Consider the following 16,806-nt stretch of genomic DNA (forward strand, 5'->3'; position numbering starts at 1 on the left):
AGATGAAAGGGATTCCAACAAGGTATGGTGTCTAGGTATGTGGTACTCGAGCACATCCTCATTCGTATTTGCATTTACTTCCTTGCATGCTAGAGACCACCCAAAGGGGCTCTCAAACAACTTGAAGCCCTGTATAGGGACTTCCTATGGAGAGGGAAACCTAACAAATTTAGAACCCCCATGGCAGCCTAGGCTACCTACACACTCTTGAAAGATAAAGGTGGGCTTGAAATGATCAATTTGAGTGCTATGGCTGACAAGCTTGCTACAAAATGGATAATTTGGTGCTTGCCAAATGAGGAAGAAGATTGGGCCATCCTCATCCTAATGTAGATTAGGGCATTCAAAGTAGAATGTCACACACGCTTTGGAAATCTCCCCATCCACACCATAATTCTCTCAGAGATCAAGTTTAAACCAAAACAAGCCTCCCCAATCCTAAAGAGAATATGGGAATCCTGGCAGAAGTGCAAGCCCCTTGTCGCCTCGCACAAACCCAAATGAGCCTTGTGTTGGAGTAGTAAAGACTTAGTTTGATTGAGAAGGTCCCTCTCCCCCATTGATAAGACCCGATTTGAAACCCTAGCCAAACTCAACCGAAAAGGAATCTAAGTATGGGCGGACTTGTGGGATAGGGCCATGAAAGAATGGAGGAACCTTGATGAATTGGAAACTATCTTTAGACTCAACCAAGTTGATTTAAGGTTAATCCAATAAAGGAAAAATGCATGGTCTAACGCTAATCCTCTTATGATTCAACTTGATGGGTAGGTCCACCAGTACAAAGACTATGGGTGTAAAAACAAACCCTCCCTCACTCCATTGCCTTCTCTCCCAAAAGGCAACACCTATCTAATTGCTAACCTGAATTGGTAATGGTTGCTTAATTGGAATCAGTGTCAATGGGAATATCGATTTCAATAGGTGTGGGCCTATCACACCCCCCCAAAATCTCAATACTACTATGGCTAATCTTGCAAAAGTCGGTTTGGACACATGAACGAGCAAAGGCAATAGGACTTGGAAATGACCTTTGCTCCAAATGTTGCAAAGACAAGGAAAGATTAACACATCTATTCATCAACTACCCTTATAATAGGGAATAGCTCCATTGGCTTCAAAGCTTCATCCTCTTGAGTCACCCCTATAAAATAACATGGAAGGAACTCCTTTTGGGAGAGGCCAATAGCCACCCCTCATCTCTTTAGACTCCACTTCGAGGCCTATACATGTGGATGATTTCATGTACTTGAAATGAACAAGTATTTAATAAAAAACACGTGGACCTTCTACACTATCTTAAAATTGATTGACTCTTGTAGATGGTAAGAAAATCCCGAACACTCGCCACACTGGAGAAGTGCTCCATCAAAAAAAGAAGTAATAGGGTCTCCAAGGAAGAAAAAGAAGAGCTGAATCAAGAAACAAATTACTGAATTGTCGCTTCAGCTACAAATCGGGACTATACCATCCATGTCTTGTCAAATATGGTCCCACCTATAAGCTAGCAAATGCATGCCCTCTTAAACCGAGGATAGTTGACACCTCCCCCTAGGGCACACAAACCCTCCAAAAGTGCGGGACATGTGGATGAAATACAAGGAATTTTGGAAGCAACTACGAGGGGAGGAATAGCCAAAGTAGAAATATCCTTTGCCCCCACTCGCAACCCTATGATCCTACTCTAAGCCCATGTAAACTCATACTATAACTTGTCAAGTCAATGCAACTACATAAGCGTAGGCCTCAATCAATGGGATGAGCCCCCTTTGTACATATTTATCTATTTTTTCTAATGTCAAGTATGTTTAACTCTTTAAACAAAAAAAAAAACATTTCATTTTATGTAGATATGGCTAAAAATACATTATTCAATTCAACTAGATTAATATCATATATTTAAAAAATACATATTCAGTTCTAATACGTAGTTCAAAAGACACACATTCAATTTGCCTAGATATGGCTAAAGGTAGCTTTAATTTGGTATAATTAAATGATTCATAAAGTAAATAGTTAAAATATCTCAAAAAAGTTACCCTATTCATTACTATTCTAGTCAAATGATATAGTACTTATTTTCCAACATAACAACATCAACTAAACTCGATGAAAACATTGTAAAAAAGGATAAAGTTTTTTTGAACATAGATATTAAAATGCAAAACTATATATAATTATAAAATTGTATTATTGGTTTGAATAAATATATATTCTTATGTTAATAAAATACACAATAAAAATATATTTCATATAAATACAAAATCCTTGGGCCTCCTTAAGAACTTCTAAGAAAATGAAAACTATGACTTCAAAAAAAAAAAACATTACTAAAACGACATAATATAACTTGGTATGATATACCCAAACTTCATTTATTTAATTTCAAATAATTTACAAACAATCCACAAATTTTTAAAAGGTATTTTATATACAACGTCTATTTCCAATCAGGAAAGAAATAAGAGCTGGGCAGGCACAGGAAAGCATACTCTCCACGCTAAAACCCCTCGATCGTAGTGGGGAGAGAAGAGGGATAGGGTGGCTGGGTGGGGCGAGGCGCACCCACACTTACCTACTAGAACTCTGACAAAACAGATTTCTAAGTTAATGCCAGTACGATCAGGCAATTCTTAATCTCTGACTGCAGCATTCCCAGTCCTATTCCACCTGCCTGTCGTCGCAAGCAACAACATCAGATCCCATCACTTCGGACGCAACGCACGCACCCTCGAATACCTGATAGGTTTGTTTGCTCTGCTATCGTTTCGTTTTTGGCTTTTTGTTATTAACAAGATGCAGTACATTCACAAAAAAAAACGCACCCAAAACTAAAAAGGGAAAAAAAAGAAACAGATGCAATCACTCATCTGTATTTTTCGAATCTCCCTCCACGAGCTATACCCATTGCCCAACAACGCTATCATTAATGTCTCTCTTGCACAGACACACGAGAATCCCTGCTTAATCCTTTCCACTTTCGTTTTGAGATCGCTTCACCGGCGTATCCAGCAATCGCAGTTGCCCAATTGAAGTAATTTGGTCTCAGCATTCAAACGCCCAACTGAAGTGATTTGGTCCCAGCATTCAACCGGTGGTTGAGCAAGGAGGTCCATCCTTCTTTCACTAGCAATTGCTTATCTATAAGATATTGAGAGATTTCTACTATCCCATTCAGTCCTAGAGTCAAAAGCCAGAATTAGGTAGTCTTGATTTCTAACAATTCGGTAATCCTTGAAATAACAATTATTTTGTTAGGGATGTGTGACTCCAATATCTCTCTAGACAGTTCAATCACACATCCCCTATTTTACTCCTAAAATTCCGTAATTTTCATGACTTCTGTTGTTTGGTTACAAGGAAGAGTTTGCTGCCTAGTTTATATTGTTTGAAATGAGAAGTACATATGTGTTTATCTGTCCATATCTATTAAATGAAAATTCACTCCTTTCCATACAGTTTGGAGAAATTGGTTCATGTATGGCTGGCCTTTGCTTGTGGTAGCTAAACCCTACTAACCCTTAACAAGATTGAGTAGGGCTAGAATTGTTTGCCAGAGATTTACTATTTTTAAAACTCAAATTTAGGTCTTACTAGAGATATGTTTGAATATGATGTTTAGCTGCAGGATGTGGAAGATGGTGATGGAAAGAGAGATTGGAAGTATGGCTCCCTCATCATTTACAAGTCTTTTAGAGAAGAGAAGGGTTTCAAGCATAGAACTTGCACGCAACAAGGAGATTGTGAGTGCACACAAGAGTGGCATTAATAGTCTTCAGGTAACATTGGGATTATAGCCTCTTTCATGGTATTAGAATGTTTAGTTTGGAGATGGTTTTGATGGTTGTGTAAATTTACTGGGTTTTTTTGTCTCAAATTGAGGTTTTTATATCCAAGTGATAAGCAATGTTGGCCCTGAGGTTTAAAAATAAAAGGGAACTGCAGTGGTGGCAGCAACAAGTTATTGTTTATTTAGAGACTTGATTGTCCGACTCATCTTTCAATTGAGTACCTAAATAGATGACAGCTTGTCTTTAATATACTATATAGAGACTAAATTGTCTGATTTGTCTATTGATTCCCCATTAGCCAAAAAACAAAGGTAAAGCATGAAATAAAACCGAACCAAAAACAAGAAATTATAATGGGACAGGGCAATTTCTCAGGCTGCCTACATTCAAGGGAGAGAGTTTTGGATAATGGACTTAGTGAAGATCCAATCTGGAGTGGTTTAATGCCAAGACACGGTGTGCTAAGAAAGCTTTGGGTCTCCTCTGCTTGCTTTTTGATCAAACTAGAACATGGATCTTAAGAAGTGAATGAGAACAGGAATGCCATGACATTGCAATATGTGTGATCTATATTCATCACCATATTTCACTTCACCGATATAGTACTAATATTAGTAGACATGTCTTTACTTGCATTTCTTTGCGTCCATCTCCTGGTTGTGAGCCTGTGTAGAGTTTGGTGAGGACATTTGTGGCTCTGGCATTACTTGTGTCCATCAGTCCCTTGTGCATGACAGCAATGTTCACTGTAGGCATGTCAGTTGGAGACATTAGGAATTCTCAGATCTGTCCACTGCCTTTTCCAGGTCAATCCATGGTCTTCCGGACTTTCCCAGTCCTTCTCTGCAGCCCAGCAGGCCATGTGGCTCCCTTACAGCAAGCAGGCGACATGATTTTGTGAATTGCATGGTCATATACTGACTGGGTAAACGGTTCTGAGATTTTGCCAGGCCAGACAGCATTTATTGTGGTGGCAGATTTTCAGGGCAGGTCATCAGGTTGACAGTGAGGTCAGCCAGATTAGTCCTCCCTTCCCTATTTATAGGGTGTCTCAGGAAGAGAAGATGAGACAAGTGAGATAACTAAACATATGGGTAAATGGCATACTCGAGAGGGAGGACTCATCGCCTGAGGAGGATGGTAAGAATTTGTGCATACACCTCAAATACAAAGAGGAAAAAACACTCCCCTTTACAAAAGCTTGGAGAATTGGGAAGGAACAACAAAAGCATAGACTCATCCTAAGGTTTTAGGATGAAATGGAGAGGATGGCCATACTACATAGACTCCGAGGGGATCCCACCCTGCTGCAACAGCAGGAGGGAGAGGGAGATAGAGGAAGAGAGTCCCCTTTCATAGACCTATCCAATGAGATTGTATGCTACTCTAGTCTAGGGGAGATTCTCCTAGTTGGAGATTTTAATGCAAGGGTGCAGAGCAGATAATGCGACACGTATGATTTTGAGTATTCAGGGAGGCTACAGGTGATGGATATAGAGAAAGTAGGCACATGTAGGATATTCGCTGATATTGCAAGAGATAGTACTTGCTATGTCCAGTACCTACTAGAGCTAGGGTCCCACTACCATCTCGTTATTTATAGTGGGATGAAGAAGTGGCCTAGATTTGGAGCACTGACTTGCTTCCAGCCCATAGGCTCTAATGCGGTAGACTATGTACTAGGTTTCATTGAGACGATGGAACTAGCCACCATCCTGTTGAGCTAAAAATACATTAGCTTCACTTAACAACCCCAAAACATGTTTAATTAGGGAAGAAACATTGCCTATTTACAAGAAATGTGTTCCTAGAGAGTGTTTGTATCCCATAAGCACAAACCCACTTGGGAGGGCCCAAACTTTCTATAAATAGGTATGCTGCTCTCCATTCAGCCCTAATCTCGTTTTTATAGGTTTCAAGTGGTTTCAGCTTGTTGCCCATACCCCTTTCGCGGAGGATATCATAGTCCAAGCTATCCATTGTAGTCTTCACTCATCTGACACTTGTTTCCAGCCCTCCATCATTTTGCTGCTGTTTCTAGCCAGGCGACTGTTGCTGTCCACCCATCTAGTTGTATGCTTGCCATGTCAGCATAATGCTGTGTTAGCAGGCCCCAACTACCGCCCTGCTAGTTTTCTCTCTTCTCTTAGTTGTCACTGCTGTTTTCTCTCTCTTGCAGCTTGCGTTTGCTGTTTTTTCTCTCCTCCCAGTTGCGTTCACTCCTTTCTCTCTCCTTACTTGCGTTTGTAGTCTTTCTCTCTCTTGTGTTATTGTCTCCATCAGATCCAACATTTCTTGGCTGTGTTTGACATCTAGAGGTTGCGTTGCTGCGATTGGGGATCTGTTCGGAGTACAACATACTCTCCAGCTCATTACCCTTGCCCTAATCTTTGAGATATAGGAGTTCGAGGTTTAGAATTCATTCATTGCATAGTGTGTTTGCTGCATGAGCATTGTATAAGTAGTCATATCGCTTCATTCATTCTCAGTGTTCATTGTCTCTAAGTGTCACGAGGACATGTATTTTTGAAGCCTTACTTATCATGTGGATTAATTTTTAATCACATGATTAGGTAAATGTTACACATGTGAGGTGCAACTGGGGTTAAAGTAAATTTACGAGCTCGAAACTTGAAGAAATCATGGGATGTCAAAGGCAAAAGTTGCTATAAGTTATGCCGCATAGATACTTGGTGGTATCCGTGCTAGTTGTTGGCCTAGGTCATCCTTTTGGCCATAAGTGTCACTAGAGAAGTCGCGTTTAATGGCACGTAATGCCAATCTAATGGTCAAAGATGGCGCAGAGACACTTGAGAATGGAAGTTGCCTAGCCAATTTAATTATTGGCAAGTTAGATTATTTTTTAAGGCATCAAAATAATTATTAGATTGATTTTCAGTATTTAAAGGCTGAAAATTAATATTTAATTATAAAAAATATTGGAAAAACCATTTGAGAAGGCTGTCACTTGTCAAAAATGCATGCAAGACTGTAAAACGTCTTTAGAGGCTGGAGAGAGGTATTTCTATAAATTGAGCCTGCAAGAGAGAGTGAGGGGAGGTTGCTGTTTGATTTGCAGTCATTGGAGGACCTTCTGAGGTTGCTAAGGGTACGAGAAGACCAATCAATAGCAACAGACAACATCTATAGGCTATTGAGACAGCGCAACAACAATAAATGGCTGATTTTTTTCAGTTCTTTGCATCTATAAGCTGTTGTGGCAGGGTAACAGCTGCATTTGACTGATTTTCAATCATTCTTCGTGACAAAACTTTGAATTTTCTCTCTCTATAGCTTTTCCTCTCATCTCCCAGCCATTTCACAGCTTTGCTCCTAAGATCTCAGCATTTGGATCCTTGGAGGTTGAGAAATTTCAGATTTCTTTGCTGTAAATCCTAATTTGCAACAGAAATTAGGGTTTACAACAGCCTTGGGAAGCGTGCTAGAAATTGGAAGCCCCAAGACTTGGATTCAATAGGGCTGAAGTTGTTTTTAGCCTATTTAAGTGGAGGGACCAGCAAATAATTGAATTTGGGGCATTTTCCATCTCCATCAAAGTGGGTGAAGGCCAATTGATTGCCCGAATCAAGGGTCAAATTGGATTAAAGACTTGCTGGTGATTCATCACAGCAAAGGGAGTTGAAACACTGAAAGGGATTGGGAGAATCCCATTGTAAGTCAACTTTTTCTTCAATAAAGCTAAAGAAATATTGAAAGGGGCACCAATTTTGGGGCCAATCGGATGTGCATTGTTCAAGATTAGTAGGTAAATTTGTATTTTCAGATTTACATTTATTGTTTGCTGCTGTAATTAAGTTGTAATCAGGGATTTACCACCCTATCGGAGGAGGAAGGCTGGTTTCATGGTTCCATTGCCGGGATACCACTCAATCCCTTGATTTGGTGGGCCCGAGGCGCCTGATTGCAAGCCAAAGCTTTGTGCTAGTGCTGATTTTTACTCTCAGCTGAGAAATTACAGCAATGTGTCTTCATACAGTGAGATGGACTCAAGCAGTGATGATGCCTCTTAGTATGAACGTTCATATGGGAATGAAGGAAATGCAATGCTTGACTTTGGACAAGGCTCAGACCATGGACATCAAGTTGAAAATGTTGCTGTTGGGCAAGATGCACGGCCTTCAGGGCATAAGGAGATTGATGACCAGCAAAGTGAAGAGGAATTTGATGACCAGTTCAAGAATCGGATGAGGACACCAGCAAATCTCTTTGCTGAATTGGCAAAGGATCTTCAATTTACCCCATTTTTGAATGCTCCAAAGAGGGATAGCAAAGGCAAGAAGATGAAGACGTCTTCTACATCTTCGGGACAGCAAGATGCACCGAAGATAATGCCAAACCCTTCATTTGAAGCTCCCAAAGATGTTAATGAAATAAAACAGTTGGTATCTATGGGACAAGGAATGCAAATGTAAGGCCATCATGGAAGTGCCAATCCAATGGATTTTGGACAGCTAGACATGCATGCTATGATGGGGCAGCCAGGATATTTTGGTGGAAGCACGATTTTTCATGCTATGGTTGGACAAGGACTACATACGGGAATGTATGGCAAAAATCCCTATGGTATGTAGCAACCAATGCATAGAGTGCAAGGCCCAATGTATTCGGGTATGGCTGGAAATATGCAAAACCCTATGTATGGCAGCATTGACTTGATGCCTGGGGCACAAAGTAGCATGTTTGGTACTGCATATACTCCCCTGAATGCTTATGGGTCTCAAGGAATGAATGTTGGTCATGCAAATGCTTTGTTTGGCGTTGGCTTTGTTGTAAATTCAGCAAATGGACCCTTTTTGCAACAACTAGTGTATGACAACTTGACACCCAAAGGGGCAACAAAAGACTATGATGAGGGTTGAAAAGGAGTGAAGTTTGAGTCCTTCAGCGGTATACAAGATGGGCTGAAAGCTGACTTTCATTCAATAGTTTGATGCAGTCTATTTAGGGGGGAACTTCACGGAGTTCTCAAAGGTTCGAAAGGCAACCACTTTCTTGAAAGGGGATGCATTATAGTGGTGGTCCACTCTTTTGATGCAAGGTAAAGCACCGTCAACGTGAGTACAATTCAAGCAAATGTTTGCATCGAATTGGTTGACAAGTACCTTTGAGGTGGACATCATGATAGCTTGGAATAAGTTGGATGCTAAGGAATGTAAGAATTTGGAGCAATATAATAAGAAGTTTTGGGATGCATTGCTGCCTATTACTTCTTATCGCCCCATACCCCTTCATGAGCAAGCGTAAAATCATGTTTGTGGGCTGCCCAAAGGAATCAGGGATTCTTGCATTAAATCCACCGTGTCTAACATGTCTTAGCTTATAGAGACTGCTGCTATAGTCGATGCTTTGTTGCGTGTGGGAAGTATTTAGATTTCCTAGAGAGTTGGGAGAAGCTGATTAAAAGGTGTTTAAGGTTGAGAAAAGGGGCAGATCTGAATATTAGCCTGAAAAGAGGCTAAAACAACAAAGAGAGGGCTTGAAAACATTGGCACAACGTAGGGAATTGATGGCTGCAAATAAATGTTTTATTTGTGAACAGGAGGGTCACATTGCAAGGGACTATCCGAGTAGGCAGCAAGCTGGAAAATCAGAAAATTAGGGAGATTCTAAAGTAAAGAAGCCTAAAACATCAGTGGGATTAGTGCCCCATGTTGTTAGTGATCAACCCAATGATGATGCTATTGAGTTGTGCAGAGCATGGGGCAAAATTAGGGATCAACATGGATTGATTTTCTTTGATAATGGTGCATGAGTTAACTTATCTCTGTTGACATGGCCACTCGTCTAGGCATCAGAGAGGATGAGATGGGACCCATGGGAAAAGTTGAAATGGCATGTAAAGGCCATGCAGAGCCTGTCACACCGCTCATTGGAAAGCTTCGGTTGCACATACAAGGATATGTGGACAACGAAGAGTTCTTCATTACTCGACTTAAGGGTTGTGATGTATTGCTTGGCATGCCATGGTGTCACCGTATGCTTGCAGTGATTGATTCTCGTGCAAAAAAAAAATCACTGTTGAGCATAAGGGAAAGGTACTCACAGTTGATGTAAAGTTGAAAGGTGAATCTGTCCCTGTTGTATTTGCAGCTGCCATTTCTAAAGTAATGAAAAATCATCTTTCAGTATACTTGGTTTTCACTAAGGATAAAGATGATAGTGATAATGTTGGGAACACGTCTAAGTTAGAGAAGGATCGCATGCCATTTCTGAAAATGTATGCTGATTGCTTCTCTTAGTCACTTCTAGGGCAGCTACCACCGGAAAGGCCAGAAGATCATGACATAGATCTTATCCCTGGAGGTAGCCCATCTAAAAAACCACCCTACAGAGTCAATGCAGCCCAACAGGAGGAGATTATGAGTTAGGTAAATGAGCTGTTAGAAAAAGGGTTGATTCAGCCCATCTCGTCTCCTTTTTGTTCTCCTATGCTTTTGATGCAGAAAAAGGATGGTTCATGGCATATGTGCATTGATTATCGTGCTCTGAACAAGATCACAATAAAGAATCGCTTTCCGATTCCTCGGATCGATGATGTTATGGATAGATTGCAAGGGATAGCCATATTCAACCGTATAGATTTGAAAAGTGGGTATCATCAGATACGCATTAGTCCAGAAGATATGCCTAAGACAACTTTTAGGACATCTTTCGGATTGTATGAGTTTCTTGTTATGCCTTTGGAACTTATGAATGCTCCTGCCACTTTTAATCGGATGATGGATCGTATCTTCAAGCCCCATAGAGGATTTGTGGGCACTTTCTTTGATAACATGATTGTCTATTCAAAGAACAAGGTAGAGAATAGAAAACACTTGGATATGGTGTTCAATGAACTGCGTGACCATAGGCTGGTTATCAATGACAAGAAAAGTGAATTCTTCTTGCATGAAATCCATTTTTTGGAGCATATTGTATCGGCTGATGGTATTCGAATGGACCCTGCAAAGGTTGAAGCAATACGATCATGGCCACCTTTGAGGAACGTGCATGAGATCCGCAACTTCTTGGGTTTATGTTCTTACTACAGGAAGTATATACGCGGGTTTGCTGAAATTGCATCTCCATTGCATGCCTTGTAGAAGAAGGATGTGCTATTTAGATGGACAGCAGTGGAAATTTCGGCATTTGAAAAGTTGACGGAAAAGATGACTTCAGATCCTGTGCTTGTGTTGCCCGATCTAAGGAAGTCATTCATAGTTCAATGTGATGCATGTGGTAACAGCATTAGGGCTGTTTTTATGTAGGACGGCCGAGTTGTGGCTTATGAGAGCCGAATTCTCCATGGTGCAGAAAAGAATTTGTAGGTCTATGAGAAAGAGCTCTTGGCTGTAATTCATGCACTGTCTACGTGGAAACATTATTTATTGGGGGCTGATTTTATAGTGCAGACAGACCATTAAACTTTGAGGTACTTTCTGACGCAGACAAAGTTGTTAGAGAAGCATATGAGATGGGCAAATTTTCTCTCTATGTTTCATTTTTAGTTGTCCATATTGATGGTAAAGAAAATTTTAGTTGTCCATATTGATGGTAAAGAAAATGTTCTGGCTGATGCACTGTTATGTAAGCCACAAATTTCAAGTGTTAGCATGGTTTATCACACTGAGTTGGATGCCATGAAAGAGCAATATGTCACTGATTTGGACTTTGCTAATGTTAACGATCATCTTTGCAATGGCCAAAGGCATGAATACTTTGTGCTAAGAGATGGATTTTTGATGATACATGGACAACTATATGTCACAAAGCAGTTAAGGCCTAGAGTTATCACTGAAAGTCATGTTCCTCCGTATGTAGGACGTATTGATGCCACGGTCAAGGCAATGAAACATTTCTTTTATTGGCTAGCTTTGAGGCATGATGTAGAAAAGTTTGTTAGGACATGTATCGTGTGCCAGAAGGTAAAGCATGATAGGCAAAAGACGCCGTGTTTGTTGCAGCCCTTGCCTATTCCAAATAGGCCTTGGCAGAGCATTGCAATGGACTTTATTTTAGAGCTTCTTAAGACACCTACAGGGAATGATGGGATATAGACTATCATTTGCAGGTTTAGCAAATAACCCCATTACATTTCGGTGAGGAAGAAAATAAAAGCTGATCATATGGCATGATTGTTTTTGCAGAACATCTTTACTTATCATGGTATGCCAGAGTCGATCATTAGTGATCGAGACCGCCAGATGACCAGTTTATTTTGGAAGGGCTCGTTTGAGAATATGGATACCACCTTGAAATTTTGATCATCCTTCTATTTGCAGACAAATGGTCAATCTAAGGAAGCAAATTCCACAGTGTTAGATCTTTTGAGGTGCTATGTTTCAGACCACAAGACACAGTGGGAGTTGTAATGAGGACATGTATTTTTGAAACCTCACTTAACATGTGGATTTATTTGTAATCACATGATTAAGTAAATGATGCACATGTGAGGTGCAACTGGGGTTAAAGTAAATTTATGAGCCCAGGACCCGAATAAATCACGGGATGTCAAATGCAAAAGTTGCTATAAGTTATGGTGCACAGGTACTTGGTGGTATCTGGTGCTAGTTGTTGGCTTAGGTCATCCATTTGGCCATTAGTGTTAGTTGGTGACACCAGAGAAGTGGCGTTTAATGGTACCTAACGCCAATCTGATGGGTTAAAGATGGTGTAGAGACACTTGGGAATGAAAGTTGTTTAGCCAATTTAATTATTGGCCGGTCAGATTATTTTCAGGGCACCGAAATAATTATTAGATTAATTTTCGGTATTGTAAGATTGAAAATTAATACTTAATTATGAAAAATGCTAGAAAAACCCTTTGGGAAGGTTGCCGCTGTAAAAAATGTCCATGCAAGTTTGAAAAATGTCTTTAGAGGTTGAAAAGAAGCATTTCTATAAATTCAGCCTGCAAGAGAGAGGGAGGGGAGGCTACTGGTCGCATCTACAGGCTGTTGAGGCAAGGTAGCAGCAGTAATTGACTGATTTTCTTTAGTTCTTTGCATCTACATGCTGTTGTGGCAGGGCAGCTGCTGCACTTGACTGATTTTTAGTCATTCTTCGCGAACAAACTTTGAATTTTCTCTCTCTACAGCTTTCCTTCTCATCTCCCAACCATTTCATAGCCTTACTCTGAAGATCTCAGCATTTGGACCCTTGAAGGCTAAGAAATTGCAAATTTCTCTGATGTAAACCCTAATTTACAGCATAAATTAAGGTTTAACAAGTAGCTTTGGAAAGTGTGCCAAAAATTGGAAGCTCCAAGACTTGGATTCAACAAGACTGAAGGTGATTTCTCTGATGTAAACCCTAATTTACAGCATAAATTAAGGTTTAACAAGTAGCTTTGGAAAGTGTGCCAAAAATTGGAAGCTCCAAGACTTGGATTCAACAAGACTGAAGGTGAATTTCAGCTGAATTCAGATGGAGGACTAACCAGCCATTGAATTTGGGGCATTTCCATCGTCTATGAAGTGGGTGAAGGCCAATTGAGTGCTCAAATCAAGGGGCAAAATAGATTGAAGACTTGATAGTCACTTTGGACAGCAAGGGGATTTGAAATATTGAAAGGGATTGGGAGAATCCCATTGTAAGTCAATTTTTTCTTCAATAAAGCTAAAGAAATACTGAAAGGGGCATCAATTTTGGGGCCAATTGGATGTGCATTGTCCAAGATCAGTAGGTAAATTTGTATTTTCAGATTTATATTTATTGTTTGCTGCTGTAATTAAGTTGTAATCAGGGATTTACCACCCTATCGGAGGAGGAAAGCTGGTTTCATGGTTCCATTGCCGGGATACCACTCAATCCCTTGATTTGGTGGGCCCGAGACGCCTGATTGCAAGCTAAAGCTTTGTGCTAGTGCTGATTTTTACTCTTAGTTGAGAAATTACAGCTATATGTCTTCATATAGTGAGATGAACTCAAGCAGTGACAATGCCTCTTAGTATGAACGTTCACATGGGAATGAAGGAAATGCAATGCCTGACTTTGGACAAGGCTCAAACCATGGACATTAAGTTGAAAATGTTGCTGTTGGGCAAGATGCATGGCCTTCAGGGCATAAGGAGATTGATGACTAGCAAAGTGAAGAGGAATTTGATGACCAGTTCAAGAATCGGATGAGGACACCAGCAAATCTCTTTGTTGAATTGGCAAAGGATCCTCAATTTACCCCATTTTTGAATGCTCCAAAGAAGGATAGAAAAAGCAAGAAGAAGAAGACATCTTTTACACCTTCAGGACAGCAAGATGCACTGAAGATAATGCCAAACCCTTCATTTGAAGCTCCCAAAGATGCTAATAAAATAAAATAGTTGGTACCTACGAGGCAAGGAATGCAAATGCAAGCCCATCACGGAAGTGCCAATCCAATGAATTTTGGACAGTCAGGAGTGCATGCTATGATGGGGCAGCTAGGATATTTTGGTGGAAGCTCGATTTTTCATGCTATGGTTGGACAAGGACCGTATATGGGAATGTATGGCACAAATCCCTATGGTATGCAGCAACCAATGCATGGAGTGCGAGGCCCAATGTATTTGGGTATGGTTGGAAATATGCAAAACCCTATGTATGGCAGCATTGGCTTGATGCCTGGGGCACAAAGTAGCATGTTTGGTATTGCGTTTGCACCTCCGAATGCTTATGGGGCTCAAGGAATGAATGTTGGTCATACAAATTCTCCGTTTGTCGTTGGCTTTGATGTAAATTCAGCAAATGCACCCTTTTTGCAGTAGCCAGTGTATGACAACTTGACACCCAAAGGGGCAGCAAAAGACTATGATGAGGGTGGAAAAGGAGTGAAGTTTGAGTCCTTCAGTGGTGTACAAGATAGGCTGAAAGCTTTGACTTTCATTCAATAGTTTGATGCAGCCTATTTAGAGGGGAACTTCACAGAGTCCTCAGATTCGAAAGGCAGCCACTTTTTTGAAAGGGAATGCATTACAGTGGTGGTCCACTCTTTTGATGCAAGGTAGAGCACCGTCAACATGGGTACAATTCAAGCAAATGTTTGCATCGAATTGATTGACGAGTACCTTTGAGGTGGATATCATGACAACTTGGAATAAGCTGGATGCTAAGGAATGTAAGAATTTGGAGCAATATAATGAGAAGTTTTGGGATGCATTGCTGTCTATCACTTCTTATCGCCCCGTACCCCTTCATGGCAAGTGGAAAAATATGTTTGTGGGCTGCCCAAAGGAATCAAGGATTTTTGCATTAAATCCACCGTGTCTAGTATGTCTCAGCTTATAGAGTGTGCTGCTACAGCCGATGCTTTGCTGCGTGGAAAGGATTCGTGTTTCCTAAAGAGTTGGGAGAAGACGAATAAAAGGTGTTTAAGGTTGAGAAAAGGGGCAGATCTGAAAATCAGCTTGAAAAGAGGCTAAAACAACAAAGAAAGGGCTCAAAAACATTGGCACAACGTAGGGAATTGATGGCTGCAAATAAATGTTTTATTTGTGAACAGGAGGGTCACATTGCAAGGGACTGTCCAAATGGGCAACAAGGTGGAAAATCAAAAAATTAGGGAGATTCTAAAGGAAAGAAGCTAAAAACATGAGTGGGAGAGGTGCTCGATGTTGTTAGTGATCGGCCCAATGATGATGCTACTGAGTTGTGCAAAGCATGGGGCAAAATTAGGGATCAACATGCATTGATTTTCTTTGATAATGGTGCACGAGCCAACTTCATCTCTGTTGACATGGCCGCCCGTCTAGGCATCAGAGAGGATGAGATGGGACCAATGGGGGAAGTTGGAATGACATGTAAAGGCCATGCAGAGCGTGTCACATAACTCATTGGAAAGCTTCGGTTGCACATTCAAGGATATGTGGATAGCAAAGAGTTCTTCATTGCTCCACTTGAGGGTTGTGATGTATTTCTTGGTATGCCATGGTGTCACCATATGCATGCAATGATTGATTCTTGTGCAAAAAAAGGTCACTATTCAGTATAAGGGAAAGCTACTCACACTTGATGTAAAGCTGAAAGGTGAATTTGTCCTTGTTATATCTGCAGTTGCCATTTCTAAAGTAATGAAAAATCATCTTTCAGCGTACTTAGGATAAAGATGATAGTGAGAATGTTGGGAACATGTCTAAGTTAGAGAAGGATCGCATGTCATTTCTGAAAATGTATGCTGATTGCTTCTCTCAGTCACTTCCAGGGCAGCTACCGCCTGAAAGGCCAGAAGATCATGACATAGATCTTATCCCTGGAAATGCCCACCTAATAAGCCACCCTACAGATTCAGTCCAGCCCAACAAGAGGAGATTATGACTCAGGTAAATGAGCTGTTAGAAAAAGGGTTGATTTAGCCTAACTCATCTTCTTTTTGTTCTCCAGTGCTTTTGGTGCAGAAAAAGGATGGTTCATGGCATATGTGCATTGATTATCGTGCTCTGAACAAGATCACAATAAAGAATCACTTTCTTTCCTCGGATCGATGATGTTATGGATAGATTGCAAGGGGTAGCCATATTCAGCCGTATAGATTTGAAAAGTGGGTATCATCAGATACGCATTAGTCTGGAAGATATGCCTAAGACAACTTTTAGGACATCTTTTAGATTGTATGAGTTTATTGTTATTCCTTTTGGACTTACGAATGCTCCTGTCACTTTTAATCGGATGACGGATCGTATCTTCAAGTCACATAGAGGATTTGTGGGCACTTTCTTTGATGACATGATTGTCTATTCAAAGAACGAGGTAGAGAATAGAAAACACTTGGATATGGTGTTCAATGAATTGCGTAACCATAGACTGGTTATCAATGACAAGAAAAGTGAATTATTCTTGCATGAAGTTCACTTTTTGGAGCATATTGTATCGCTGATGGTATTCGCATGGACCTTGCAAAGGTTGAAGCAATATGATCATGGCCACCTTTGAGGAATGTGCATGAGATCCGCAGCTTCTTGGGTTTATGTTGTTACTACAGGAAATATCTAGGCAGGTTTGCTGAAATTGCATCTCCATTGCATGCCTTGCAGAAGAAGAATGT

The 16,806-nt window shown here is 40.6% G+C and overlaps 1 protein-coding gene across 7 annotated transcripts in view; it reads left to right on the forward strand.

The window, feature by feature from the left end:
- Positions 1 to 2,481: 2,481 nt before the first annotated feature.
- The window catches only part of LOC148012678 (WD repeat-containing protein ATCSA-1-like), a 53,139-nt gene continuing 38,814 nt past the window's right edge, over positions 2,482 to 16,806 (forward strand). For 4 of the 7 annotated variants that reach the window (XM_087669359.1, XM_087669363.1, XM_087669356.1 and 1 more), the window contains exon 1: positions 3,615 to 3,779. In XM_087669359.1, coding sequence (XP_087525485.1) covers positions 3,615 to 3,779 — 165 coding nt within the window. Of the gene's footprint in view, positions 2,747 to 2,970; positions 3,111 to 3,614; positions 3,780 to 16,806 lie in introns of those variants that run through there. The other 3 variants (XM_087669360.1, XM_087669361.1, XM_087669362.1) reach the window with 3 other exon arrangements.

This window comes from Lygodium microphyllum, chromosome 27 (assembly GCF_053477565.2).
Source record: "Lygodium microphyllum isolate KBCC chromosome 27, Lygodium_microphyllum_v1.1.10, whole genome shotgun sequence".
Taxonomy (NCBI): Eukaryota; Viridiplantae; Streptophyta; class Polypodiopsida; order Schizaeales; family Lygodiaceae; genus Lygodium; species Lygodium microphyllum.